Raw genomic sequence first — 14,181 nt, forward strand, 5'->3', positions numbered from 1 at the left:
AATTTCAACCAATTAGTTTCCAGAATATCTTCTATTTTAACTGCTCGTTCCTCCAATGCCTGTATGTTTAATAAATTTATACCAATATATAGGGGAACATACTATTATTTTTCAAAGAGTAGGGGGGGGGGGTCAAATTTTCCTTTTATTTCAGTGATTTTTTTATTGCAATAATGTTGAATGAGAAAATACGGAACCATCAGTCCTACACTTGCATCTGCTTATCAGGCAACTACTTCGATAATCCAATTTACATCAAGAATTACATCAATTGAAGAAGCAAAGTCAGCTTTTGCCACCCGGTGGTTAGCAAGATGATTCCAGATTGCATCAGGCGGCTCCTGTTTAATTAGATTAATTAAAAAAAAACAAAGATTTTCCGAGGTAAGTAAAGAGCGAAGTTGAAACTTAAAACAGACAAAAATTATTACTTCACAGCCTGTTTAGTATATATTAATATAACTAGTATAAATAAACCAACTAATTATGTTTCCCTATGCTTTTAGGATTATGCAAAACTAGCACTTTACTGAAAACACAAAATAATATTGGACTAAGGTACAGTAAAAGCAAACCAATTAAGAACACTTTTTATAGAATCAAAATATTATCAATCGCTTTTAGGATCAATCCCTTTTAAGATAAGGCAACACTCCCTTTTAGGACTTTCTTTATTTTTTTACGTTTAATGTGGTGTCACTTCTGCAAAATAGCTCAGTCCAATGACTGGCTCTCGTTTTGGTTCATTATAAGGACATGTCATGATTAGTTTGTACACAAGTTCGAACTAAGGCCATATTGATAGTAATAGGACTATAGAATATCTTTAGAATTTGCATCATAGCTTGAAATTCACTCTTGTATAGGGAGAAATAATCGGATTTCCAAAGTTCATATTATGTCTTATTTGATATCCATTTCAAGTAATACTAAAGCATTTTTCTTACAATCTAAGACTGTATATTACCCACTATTGGTATTATAGGTGGTGAGAGCAAAATTCTGCTTGATAAATCTATTCAACATTTCTGTATGCTGTTCAATTGCTTCGCAGCTATTAAGAAATATTTAGTTTTACGCTCATGTTTTTAAGATAATTTTAATTGTATGCTGAAAGTTACTAATGTCGAAAATGGTGTAAGACTATTAAAACCTTAAAGATTCGTTTAGTGTTGTCAGGATACATACTCATTTTTGACTCTTAAATCAATAATCCTGTTTTTTATACTGGACTTTTGTGTTTTCAGTAAAGCGCTAGTTTTGTGGGAAACATAATTAGTTTGTTAATTTGTACTAGTTATATTAATGTATATTAAATAGGCTCTAAAGTAATAGTATTTGTCCATTTTAAGTCTTAACTTCGCTCTTTGCTTCCCTTAGAAAAATTTTGTTTTTTAAATTAATCTTTGTTCGTTTTTTGATTAAAATTTAATGTAGAAACAAAGCTGCCATGATCTTTTTTTATTTATACGGAATAATGTACGCTCATTTTATGTTTTAATGTCACTTCTTAGTTTCAGTTGAAAATATCCACAAATATGACCCTTGATTCAAGTGAACATACCCCTCGATGCCTATTTTTTAGGTTTCTTCCGAATATAATAATTGTTTTTGGCGCAAATTCAATTTTAAACCCTTATGAAGAGAAGCTGTAACCACTTTGCATCCTATGTAACATCCTACCTTTTTTTGTTTTTTTTATATATATAAATAGTTTTTCCATTTTTCTTTCCCTACTCAGCTTATCAAAAACTTGCATTTCCCCCTTGCATCAAAAAACAGTATATTTTCGCTATTCCCCGAAACAATTGATAAATAGCAGAAATCACTTCCTAGAGTATATGGAAAAAGTAGGCCACTATTAGACATTTAATAATTAGCCCTGAAAATACTTCCTAGAATACTATATTTCTTATGCCATATAAGAACACCGAATTTTCAACAATTCATCATTCATAGTTTGAACTAGCTCATATTCACTAAGTACATAAATTGAAGAAAAAATGAATTCTATGGATTTAACAACTGATTTTCAACAAAAAATGGTATGGTAAGTCTGTTATTATTTTCCTCAGGTTGTGAATGGAAAACATTTATATTGAAAGCTTGTTCTATTAAAACGTTTGATCATATTTACAAAGGCAGCCACTGATGCCATGCAGAATTGCCCTTACTCTCTCTGAAGAAATATAATTTCAAACAAAATATCATTGAAAACATTGAAAACAATAAGAAATCACTAATATTCTAATGAAGGGAGTGTGCAGGAGAAGCAGGGTTGCCACCCCTAGTGATTTATCACTATTTCTAGTTATTTTTTATGTTGCCTAGTGATTTTTTTTTCTAGGTAGTGATTTTCGTCCTAAAACTAGTGATTTTTACCTAAATCTAGTGATTTTTCACGATATAGCGCGTAGATTCATGATTCAATTGAACAAATGACACAAAAAGCTAACTATTAAAAAAAACACAAAATAGTGATTCATTACAGTTCCTAATATGTTCCAGATTAGCGTTTATGCAAATATACCGCCTTTGAAAGCACGTAGATGTGAGAAACAGCTTTCTAATGAGCCATTAAGCATCTTTCTATGATGTTCTGGTAAACCATTAGCCCTGGAAAAAAAGGGAGAAAAAGGGAGACAGATCAGTGCTACTCATGCAAAAAAGTCATTTTCCTTGGTGTTCAAGGTGGGGGACTTTAATTATACTACAAAAGGTTTTCGACCATACTGATTCCAATGGTGCACTTTTTATTTCGATTTGACGCCATTTTCAAGGGATTTCACGCTCTTTTTCGAAATCACCATAAATTTCTTTTCGCAATAAACTTTTACTTCTAAGACGAACCAAAATAATAGTTACCATTCCTAAATTTTAAAGAGTTCATAGTGAATTTTTCCAACGGACTAATGAGACTCACTAAGGGGGCTGGGAGGGGGAGTATACGGTGAGGGTCCCTTGTAAATTTCCAATTAAGGGTTTTGGACCATAATTATTACAATCGTACCGTTTTATACTTCGAAGGTTTTCAACTTAAGAAATGGCACAAAAGGTGCCATTTTTTGTGCTATTTGGCACTTACGGATGGCAAAACTGATTAAAATCACGTAGATTGCTTCATTGTTCACTCACTAATTAACATTAATTGTTATTAAGAATTGATTGCTAGGTCAGATATTTGATCGACTGATTTTGCGTCGGTATATTGTTTACCACCCAGTGTGTAAGTGATAGAGTAGTAACGGCAAAAAACGCTCGATATAAAATGTTAGATAAACAACGCAAAAATGTGTTAAGAGCCTAAAACAAACAACGTTACCTATTGACTTTTTGTCTACTTAAGGACCAGCAAAGTCAAGGCAAGAAAAGCAATGTCTATGTTAGAATACATTTCATAGATATTTAACTTCAGACACTTCACGACCAAAATCAAAAACTAGATTGAAAATTAATTTGATCAAGATTGAAGGGTTAATTGAAAGATGATTGAAGCACACGTTAAAGCCCATCTCTTTTTGCGGAAACTGTAGTTTATTTTGAAAAAATATATTTTATTTAAAAAACCAAAACAGACCAAATAAGACAAGATATTTTTCCTCAAACAGTTATCCTGCGAAACTAGATTTTCATTCAAAAACATGTGTTCGAGGACCGGTAGCCCTCCTCGCATTTATTATAACCTTGGGTATCATTTTGAAAACTAAAATTAATTAGATTTTTCAAATGAAAGTGAAGAGTTACAATTAAACTCAAAACGAACAGAAATTACTCGGTATTTGACGAGGGCTTCCCCATCTTAACACCGCTCTTAACACAGAAAGTCTAAACACAAGGAAGATTGAAATCTGATGAAACGTATTTTTCACAATGCCTCAAGAATCGTAGAGCTTATTAATGTCCATATTGTCCAATAACATTTTCAGTTCAAATGTTTTCTGACAAACGGATTAGGACTAAGCAAGATACACGGGTGATAAGGACTGAAAGCTTCCCTCTTATTATTGAAAAAAACATTCTTGTTTTACCAGTTTTTATTTTTTAATCAAAGCACTAAGGTAGTTACTTCAATTTCAGGGGATTCGGCGGAGGCTGAGGGGGGGGGGAATTTAATCTTTTAAATTAAGGATATTAAAACTAATAAAATAAGCAATGCTTTCGAATGAAACTTTAAAATTTAATTGAACAAATATACTAAACATGAGGGGGCTGCTGGTGCCACGCTCTTCAACCCTCTCGTTATTACGCAAGATTCTCACATTTTTTCATTAAAGCTCTTACCCAAAAGTTGTGCGAAAACTTACCTTTTTACTATTTCAAAAGTGGTAGGTATTTGCTTTGAAAGATAAATTTTAGTCAGTATGTTTAGAAATAGCATTGGTAAATATTACATTTGCAATTACCAACTGTTTCATCCTTTGTCTCCTAGAATGCTCTTCGGGAAAGCACTAGTGAGACTAACGAAAGAGCGGGAAGGGGGCTGAGAGCAGTGTTAGCCCTTACCGCCTCATATATAGGTATTTCGTGGTCGTTTCAAGTTTTAACATAGCTAATCTCTATTGTCAAAATAATTTTTAAATTACCGCATATTATCAGTTAAATTGTTGCTCTGTTTAGTCCATTTTTTCATGTTTTCTCTGAGGAGAAGACAAAATAATATTCGTTGTTCTAAAGAGCAACACGCTTTTCATTAAACTTTGAGATATTAGGCTTAGGCATTGCGCCAGTCTGTGAATGTGAAAGGAATGATCATAAACATGTCGGTATCAATCCTTGTTTCTTCATTCTTGTCAAAACTAAGTGAAACCAATCCAAATCCCAAAAATTCAATATGGAATCGGACCGTGAGAATATTTCACTACCAATTAAATTAACAAACGAGGCTAATTAGCACGTGATAATTATTCCCAAAAAAGTACAAACTTTTCATATACTTCGAAAAAGAACTTCCTCAAATTTTCTATGTAGAATGTGTGCATTCAGGTATGACCGGAGGAATTTACTTTAGGAGGGGGAGGCAAATTCACCAGCGGTACTTGTCCATTATTCGGTACACAATCGAGAATATGGATCTACAGATAAAACAATAACCGGTTTTTGGCCGGCAGTCTCCGAAGAAAATTAGCTTAGGCTCAGTAGAAGTCCACGATGTAGGTATATTTCTATTAAATATTTAATACATAGAGGCGGTGTTTTAATTGGGTTAGGCTAGGTTAAGTTCAATATTTAATACAAAGCGTTCTGTGAGCCCCCCACCATAATTCTTTATTGTAGTTTTCATGATTTTGTTACTAAATTATTTTATTTCATCATATTTCGGTATATTTCGTTATTATTAACCAAACTTCATCTCTCGAGTGTGTACCGAATAACGCACAAGTACTTCGCCAGCATCTAAAAAAAAACGAGGGGTGCCTAATCCCCGTTGTCTGATTGGATCTCAAAAAGCTATATGTGCAGCACATTTCTGCGACGCCTGAAACAGTTCCACTACGCTTGGCGTGCGCCACCTTGTCTACATGATTTCTGATTGTGTAAAAATTTGCACGAAAACTTAAAAGTACTACACCAATGATAAGATTTTTCTGTGCTTGGGAATTCATGAGATCCTCATAAAAAAAAGTAAATCCGTGCATATGCTAGTATTGATCATAGCTGGAGCAATAGCTGCAGCGAAATAAATAGCCAACCACAGCCCATAGTAACTGAAAGTTCAAAAGCCTGTTTGAGAAAAAAAAGACTTTTTAGCGAGAAAAACATCTCGTTTGAAGCTAATGTAAAAATTCCAGCAATTATTTCGGTTACATGTTATTAGTAAAGCAATTACATGTTAATAGTAAAGGCTTATTGGGAAAATAATTTATAGTAATTTCAAACATGGGCGCCCATAAGCTGAATTCCAGGGGGGGCAAACCTCGTCTAATTGGCACTTTTAATGCTATATAATAGAGATCTCAGAACAAAAATATAAAAATAAGGCAGCATCATTCAGCCAGGGGGGGGCGGGAGCCCCCACCCTGCCCCCCCATATGGGCGCCCATGATTTCAAAAGAAAACTTGAAGCCTCCGGAAAATGCTTGCAATAAACTCTATTTAAAGCGGGATTTATTTTAGCTAGATGGCTCTCGGTATGGTAGTTCTTCGCGTCTGGTCCAGATTAGTTTGCTTTGACAAATGAAATTGAAAGATCAAATCATTGTTGCAGTAGTGGCTGCAATCTAGTACAATTATTGTATCCTCTTTTTTATTTTGTTTCCCAGAGGTGATCATAAGGCCCATTCACATTGAGATTTTATGTAGTTCTGAGATTTGGCTAGCGGTAATTTGAGCCAATCAAAATTTTTCAGCCAATCAGAAAATTCTGTAAAAATTCGTTGGCTCAATCGAGCACTGGATGAATCTCGCTATTAACAAAAACTCATTGAGAATGGACCTGTACTGAATCAAATTCGTATATAATCATGAGGGGGCTCTTTTGAGTGTAAATAGTTTCTCTGACGCTTTTCTGCGTCGCAAAATAGATCACGTCACGACAAAGCTTTATTCCTAGGCGCAGCCAGCCTTTTTGGCTTTACAGAGCACAGTGCCAGTGAATGAAAATCTGGGATAGTCAATCAACTGATAACTAATTAAAAACTGTATTTAAAATCTCCCTATCCCCTAAATCTCCACTCTCGACATCTCAAGCTTCTTTTATGTTTTTTTCCATAATTTGTCTTTCTATGCCCTCTTCAAGCATTACGCCTTCGCCTGTGTTTTAGTTTTCGGAAGTATCTGCCTCTATCCCTCCCCCCTCCAAAGAGCAATTAACTTCAGTGAACTTAGAGACATGTCGTGTTTTGTATGCATTTTTGTTTTGTGATTTCTAATTATTTTTGTATTAGTATATGTACACAAATGACTTTTGGGGAGAGGGAAGGGGCTTATAAGATGGTAAAAACCCACAAAGAAATAGCCAAGAAAAAGCAATCCGTTTGAAGTGTTGTTCGAGGTTCTATCTAAATAAAATAATCTTTTTCGCCGCAATACTGACAAAAAATTCTGAAAAATATTGTTCTCTAATATAATGAATAAAACTAAATAATTCAAAATAAATCCCTCTGTGGTTGCGAAAGGATAAAATAATCCTTTCCAGATACTCTGGAAGTTCCAGAGAAACTTCCAGAGATTTTCAGGAACTGAAATTTGGAAATAAAACACATGCTCAGCAAAGCATATTATAAAAAAAAATAAGACCTATAGTAAAATATGATCTTTAAAAAGAAATTAAATTAATTAAAAAAAATTAAACAGTCACAGAATCAATACTTCAACGATGTTCAACTAGGACTGTTGTCCTAGTCCTTGTTGAACTTTGTTGAAGTAATGATTCTGAGATTGTTTTAATTTATTAATTTAGATTTAAAGAACGCTTTTCATTGTAGGTCTTGTTTTATAAGACCGACTTATTCATTGAAGATTTTAAAATTTTCACTGTCTTAGATAAACTTCCTGTTATTTTACCACTTGTTGTTTTTATTATGGAAAGGTAGTGTGGTGTTTGTCGTTACTTAATTTAATTTTGGGCTAATTCCAGAAAGTTTCCTTCAGTTGGCTCTACTACCTCCTTTGAACTATAGAAGAAAGTTTGTCTAAGAAACCAGCGCTTGAATAAGGGACAGATGGTGCATGTTCGGGGATGGAAGCATTTTCTTTTTCTCTCTCTTTCGCTTTTTAGCTAAACTATGCTTCTTTTTGCCGCCTTCACAAATTTCCGAATTTGCACGAGTCTGATAAACGACTAACCTCATAGATATAAAGAGCAAATTTGGACCTTGTTGGGAGATTAAATTAAAAAAACAAGTTTTTTTAACTGAAAGTAAGGAACGGCGTTAAAACTTAAAACGTACAGAAATTAGTCCGCATATGAAAGGGTGCTGTCCCCTCCTCAACGCCTCGCTCTTTACGCTAAAGTTTTTTTATTGTTTAACAAAAATAAGAGTTGTGAGAAATTCAAACTTCAGCGTAAAGAGCGAGGCGTTGAGGAGGGGAAAGCCCCCGTAATATACGGAATAATTTCTGTTCGTTTTAAGTTTTAATGTCACTCCTTACTTTCAGTTAAAAAAAAACTTGTTTTTTTTATTTAATTTTTGAACGTTTTTAAATTAATGCAGGTTTTGATTTTGGCTCACCGTACATGAATAATTAAAAAAAAATTTGCATATTATATTTGGTTAAATGGCTTTCTCGAAACTTGTTTAATTTTATTTACGAACGTTTTTATTAGTAATAAATATACGTAACTTAGAATTAACTTACGTAACGAACTTCTATATTCATAAATTTTTAACACGTATATTAGAGGGTTGGCCCCCTAGTCAATACCCTGCTCTTTAAACTATGTTCGAATTTTTTCCAGTTCTTTAAAAATGACCTCTTAATCACAATCAGTTGATCAGTTGAAAAACTAGTTTTTTTTTATTTAATTCCTGATCTTTTTCTTTAATTATGCTGGGAAATCCGGCGCCCCCTTCATAGCAATGTCCCTTCCCCCATGAAAACTTCCTTCATGGAAAGATCCTTCCATATAGCCCCCGACCCTCTCCTTCCCCCACCTACCAGAAAAAATCTCCTCTGAAAAAGTCTGTATACTTCCCAATAACCAATACTATATGTTAACATTGAGTAAAGTTCATAACTTTCAGCCCTCCCCTGGGGACTTTGGGGGATTAAGTCATCCTAAAAGACATGTTTATTATATTTTTCGACCATGCTGAACAAAATGGTTATCTCAAAATTTTGATCGGGTGACTTTGGGAAAAAAATGAGTGTTGGATGGTGCCTAGTTGCACTCCATTTTTTTGGTCACTTAAAAAGGGCACTAGAACTTTTAATGTCTGTTCGAATGAACCCTCTCAAGATATTATAGGACAAGTGAGTCGATACGATCGCCCCTGGGAAAAAAAAAACAAAACAAACAAACAAACAAACAAATAAACACGCATCCGTGATCTTTCTTCTAGCAAAAAATGGAAAAATCCATATTTTTGTATATAGGAGCTTGAAACCTCTACAGTAGGGTTATCTGATACGCTGAATATGATGGTGTGATTTTCATTAAGGTTCTATAACTTTTAGGGGTCTTTCCCCCTTTTTTCGAAAATCAGCCAAATTTTCTCAGGCACGTAACTTTTGATGGGTTAGATTAAACTTAATGAAACTTATATATTTGAAATCAGAATTAAAATTTAATTCTTTTGATGTATCTATTGGGATCAAAATCCCGTTTTTTAGAGTTTCGGTTACCATTGAGCCGGGTCGCTCCTTACTTACAGTTCGTTACCACGAACTGTTTGAAAAATAGAGTGCATGATTTTGATAAAAGTCTGTGAAAAGAATACAGGAATGCTAACATAAGCTTAACCGAAATTTTTTTACAAAAGATTTCCTGACACACTAAGTGAATGAACCTCTGTGAATGTTTCACAAACACGGCATGTGAACAATCTATGTAACGAAGTTACGCACATTTTTTGGGAAAGTTTAAAAGAGGTATGAAGCATATCCTATACTAATACTCCATAACAAAAAAACTAATGATGAATTTTTGGTTTTATCGCCTAATTTAGAAGAAAAGTAAATTTGTAAGGTCTACTTGAGAAGTAAAAACGAAAAATAAATCAATCTATGGAAAAAAGGAAAACGCCAAGACCTATTTTCTGTATGCTGTTTCTGGAATTTTCTAGTCAAAGAGAGCATTTCCTTGGGCGCGGTTCGTGTTTTCGGTAAAGCGCTATTGTTTTTTTTTTTAAACTGAACAAGCTTTGAGTAATTGTCGGCCTAAAACGGAGTGATTTAGTACAAATAAAAATTTCATTTTTCATCCAACTCTCATAAGCGTTTAAACTGAACGGGATTTGGGAGTCCTGTGAGTCAAACCCCGTCCGATTGCTGTAATTCTTGTGGGGTTATGTGTCCATTCTTTTCCTAAGAGCCACTTATGTTTGTTTTGAAAAAGTTTTTGACAGGGTTTTGACAAAGCCGTCCTTACTCCCCCTCCCTAAAAAAATAAATTATTGCCTAAGTCATTATTAACCGTCCTACTATTGACAAAGAATAGAACGTACATTGAGGTTATGTCAAAGACAGTTGCTGGGAGAGGTCTTCGACCACGGGCTTTTTCCAGGAGGTGATCAAGCCAAAGTTAATTTCAGAGCTGCAACAGTTGAGAAACACGTATCATGTTATTAGCTAATTGTTGAAGAATAGAAAAAGTATTTACGAATAAAATTGAGAATACTCCTCAATGAACCAATTCCCATTTTTGTACAATAATCCAAAATTCCGGAATTATTTATGTTACATGATTGCAAGTGTGACTCCTTTTCTGGGAACTCTTCTTCTATTTTGCGACATAACTTATTTTCCCTGTTTTTGAGTTATTGCAGGTGGTTCCGGAAAAGTTTAAGAACTGAATCGACAGAAATGTGCAGCATATTTCATTTTGAAGCTCTTAACAGGGCTTCAGAGCTGAAAATAACCGCAGAAGTTTTTGAAGGCTGAACCTCCACATAAAAGACTTGAAAGGGCTCTAAGCGATCCACCCTTCCAGGACGGATGGTTCTGTTTGGCACCATCTATAAGTTTGATATTTTCTTTTTATCTATGCTATGGTAGGTATTACATTGCCCAAGGGAATCCCAAAATTTTTGTTTATCAGCCATTATTTTTTCGAAATCTTATTTTAATAATAATAATAATAATAATTTATTTTTGACCCACTAACATTATAAAAAAGTGGAGTAACAAAAGAAAAGAAAAGGTAAAGACATACAAAACAAAACACATGCAAAAAAATATGCAGGCCTCATCTTTTAACTTGGAGTCCAACTTATTATATGACGTCAATATATCAGTTGCATTAAACATTCGAATAATCTTACGGTTTCTATACCAGTGAGGCAAATACAAAAGATATTTTCAATAACGGAAATACAAAACTCTAATATCCTGCATATCACAAGTATTTAAAAAAAAATTGTGATTTAATGTCTGTTTAACACTCTTAAAGGTCACACACTCTTTATTGACTGTCCGTTCTGTGACTTCCGCTGATGTCGTCCCTTTTACCAACAAGGATAAGAGATTTATCAGTTTGTTTCTAAATGAACACGTTGAATTTAGGCTGGGGAACCTTTTGATATGTTTTTCTCTGTCCCTGATGCAAATTCCTACCTTCTGATTTCTCCAACATGCTTGGTTCCGCGTGGCGTTATCCAGCAGACGAACAAAAATCAGGTGTGGATATTTTCTGCATCTCTCTCTCTCTCTCTCTCTCTCTCTCTCTCTCTCTCTCTCTCTCTCTCTCTCTCTCTCTCTCTCTCTCTCTCTCTCTCTCTCTCTCTCTCTCTCTCTCTCTCTCTCTCTCTCTCTCTCTCTCTCTCTCTCAATCACAGACGCAAAAAAAATGCCTATAAATTACCTAGGAAGAACATCAGTCTGCAGACCTAGAGATTATTCCCACTAAAGCTAGGATTTCCCTAAAACAATATAACCCAAACAAGCCCACAAGGGAGGCTATAAGGTAGTCTGAAAAGATGGAGAAAGCAATTATTTTTACGATTTCGAGGTTTGCAGAGGAATTATTACTGTCCGAAGCTCAAATTCAGGATGTATCTTCGGGGTAAAGCTTGCAGTGCATATCCCCCCAAAAAATGAACTACAAGTTATATTACAGCAACTGGTTTCCTTCCATCCTTCCAGAGCTTTTGTTCGGCTATTGAAGGATGAATGTATTTACGCACACACCACTGCTTGTGCAAACAGGTTAAAAGAGCTTACCTCGGATTATGACAAGTCATCAAAATACCGTGATCGAGAATCACATGATTGGAGAGTAGAAATGAAGTCTCTCTGCACAGCAATAAAATGGTTTGACAATAAGGTAGTCTATTTTCTGTCATCCCGTGTTGAGATTTACCTAATTGAAACGCGCAAGCGGTGACAGGCACCTTCCAAGACACAGACTGATGTTTCAGGGGTCTTTGCCATCAAACTATATAATAGGTCCATTGGTGCATTAGATTTACGCGATATACTCCTGGAGCTGTGATATTGCTCCCGGAGCTATACAGGATTAATTTCAAGTACAAAAATAGTACTTGATGATCTCCTGCTACCTCGCAGATCTTAGCACTGTGAAGGGGGAGGGGGTATTGCACCGGCGAGCGCACAAACAGTCAAAGGCACAAAAGATGCCCATTTTGCTCCAGCTCAAGTCTGATTTTGCTGGTGGACTGACAGTCGGTAATCAAATCCCAAAACGTATTAGTCACACTTTTACAGAATTATCCCATCCTCCAACCTATGAGAATCAAAGATTTGATTGACTTCCTGCCTATTTTTTTAACTTTATGACCGTATCCACTGCCATAAGTGGCAAGAAAAGACGGTACGCTACTGACAGTATGTCAACACCCATACCAGAGTGAGAGTCATAAATATGATATAGGGTTATGTTTCAATTAGACATTGCTTCATAGAATGGCAAAGGAATCAATTACTTCCATATGGTACCATAGTTCTACTTCATTCCCAAAGTAAAACAATTTTTTGGTGTACTTTACCTTATTTGAAAAAAAAAATGTGTCCTTAAGTATTATCTCAATTTTATTGACTCTATTTGATAATTCAGGCAAGAAAGGGTTAAACGTTTGCTGAACACAACATGACAAACCCCGGCCTACTTTGAAAAATGAATTGCACCCATACTAGAAAATTTCTTGTCCCCGAATTTTACAAGCATGTCTACCTTGAGATAAACTATTTAGACGCAATGTGAGTTACCTCCAAATTGATTTTGCCGTATTCACTTCAACAAACAAAAATTAATTATTTAGTATGCACTAGCAGTTATCAGAATTCAGAAAGATTGCCAAAACTTACATATGATTCTCAGAAACAGTTATACTATTGAGCGACATATAAGTTTGTTTTCTAAAACAGACGGAATTTTATGGCATGAGTAGGAAAATTGTCACAAAATCGTGATACGCCTGTCTGCCTTGTGTAAGAAAGCCAAGAGGAACATATAAGAATTTAGATTTTGTACTTTTTTCTTCGGTTTTCCAAAACAAAACAATGGCGGCAGATCAGAAAAATAGATTAAAACAATAGATTAAGAAAATATAATGACAAATGGAAATGAGGTGGGGTTAAATTGCTATCCTCTCTAAAAAATTTTGTCTCAACATTTAAAATATGATCCGCAAAGACTGTAACAAATCCTAAGCTCCCTGCAATTTTGTTTAATAAAGATATGAGATTGTTCGTGACTTCTTTCTACTTCAATTACTTAGTGCAAGAACAAACAACACAAAAATGAAAAGGTATAGGCTATCGTCGAGTGGAGAAAAAAAAAGCTAGTTTTCAAAAATTGTTATAGAACGTAAGAAATACCTCATCAGTCTGTGATCCAAATAGTAACAAGTCAAATGGGATAGCTGCAACTAAGTCTATTGTAAACCATCCTTTAAGGTAGTGAACCGCAATTTTGGCAGGATGAGATACTACTTCGTCATTGGCATTAACAAACGTTGTCCGAAAATTTATTAAAATGTCGATGATAAACATCACGTCCACTAAAAATGAAGAAACTTTTAAACCATGGATCAAATAGTAGGGTTGTCGCAGGCTCAAAATTTCCCAAACGTACGGCGGTTTTGAGCATTAACTTTAACAGTCATCCTCAAACTTAGCCTACAGGAGCAAACACGCCTGCAAACGTGGTAGGTCTAGATTTTCTCTTAGTCATTCAAAAGGAATCCAAGAAATATTTGGAAAATTGCGGCCTATAGTATCAGCTTTGGGCATCATAGAACCCAATCTGAAAAATATCTAATTAAATTCTAACTTTTTCTGTGTGCGCATACACACATAGATTTAAAAGATGTTTGTCAAAAAGCTTAACCTAAGATGTGGGTAATTTAACTCGCTTGAGTTGCCAACCATAATCCTTTACGGTCACCCATCTAGGCTAAACGAAAAATAATTCGTCCCTAAAGAGGTTCAGAAAAGGTAATAAGAAAGGATTTTAAGGAAAGTAGAACTTCATGAGAAGGAGTAAAGAGAGGAGCTTTAAGCAGATTGACTTGGAGAGAAGGAGTGGGCGTAACTACACTATCCAGAGAGGGCTCGGTGCTG

General features: G+C 34.8%; 1 protein-coding gene across 5 annotated transcripts in view; it reads right to left on the minus strand.

The window, feature by feature from the left end:
* LOC148956492 (voltage-gated inwardly rectifying potassium channel KCNH6-like) overlaps nucleotides 1-14,181 on the minus strand; it is a 235,620-nt gene that overhangs the window by 111,364 nt on the left and 110,075 nt on the right. For all 5 annotated transcript variants that reach the window (XM_089095635.1, XM_089095625.1, XM_089095618.1 and 2 more), the window contains one exon: nucleotides 13,438-13,619. In XM_089095635.1, coding sequence (XP_088951761.1) covers nucleotides 13,438-13,619 — 182 coding nt within the window. The remainder of the gene's footprint in view (nucleotides 1-13,437; nucleotides 13,620-14,181) is intronic.

Source organism: Artemia sp. Qi Xiang Cuo, chromosome 1, assembly GCF_049724085.1.
Source record: "Artemia sp. Qi Xiang Cuo chromosome 1, ASM4972408v1, whole genome shotgun sequence".
Classification (NCBI taxonomy): Eukaryota; Metazoa; Arthropoda; class Branchiopoda; order Anostraca; family Artemiidae; genus Artemia; species Artemia sp. Qi Xiang Cuo.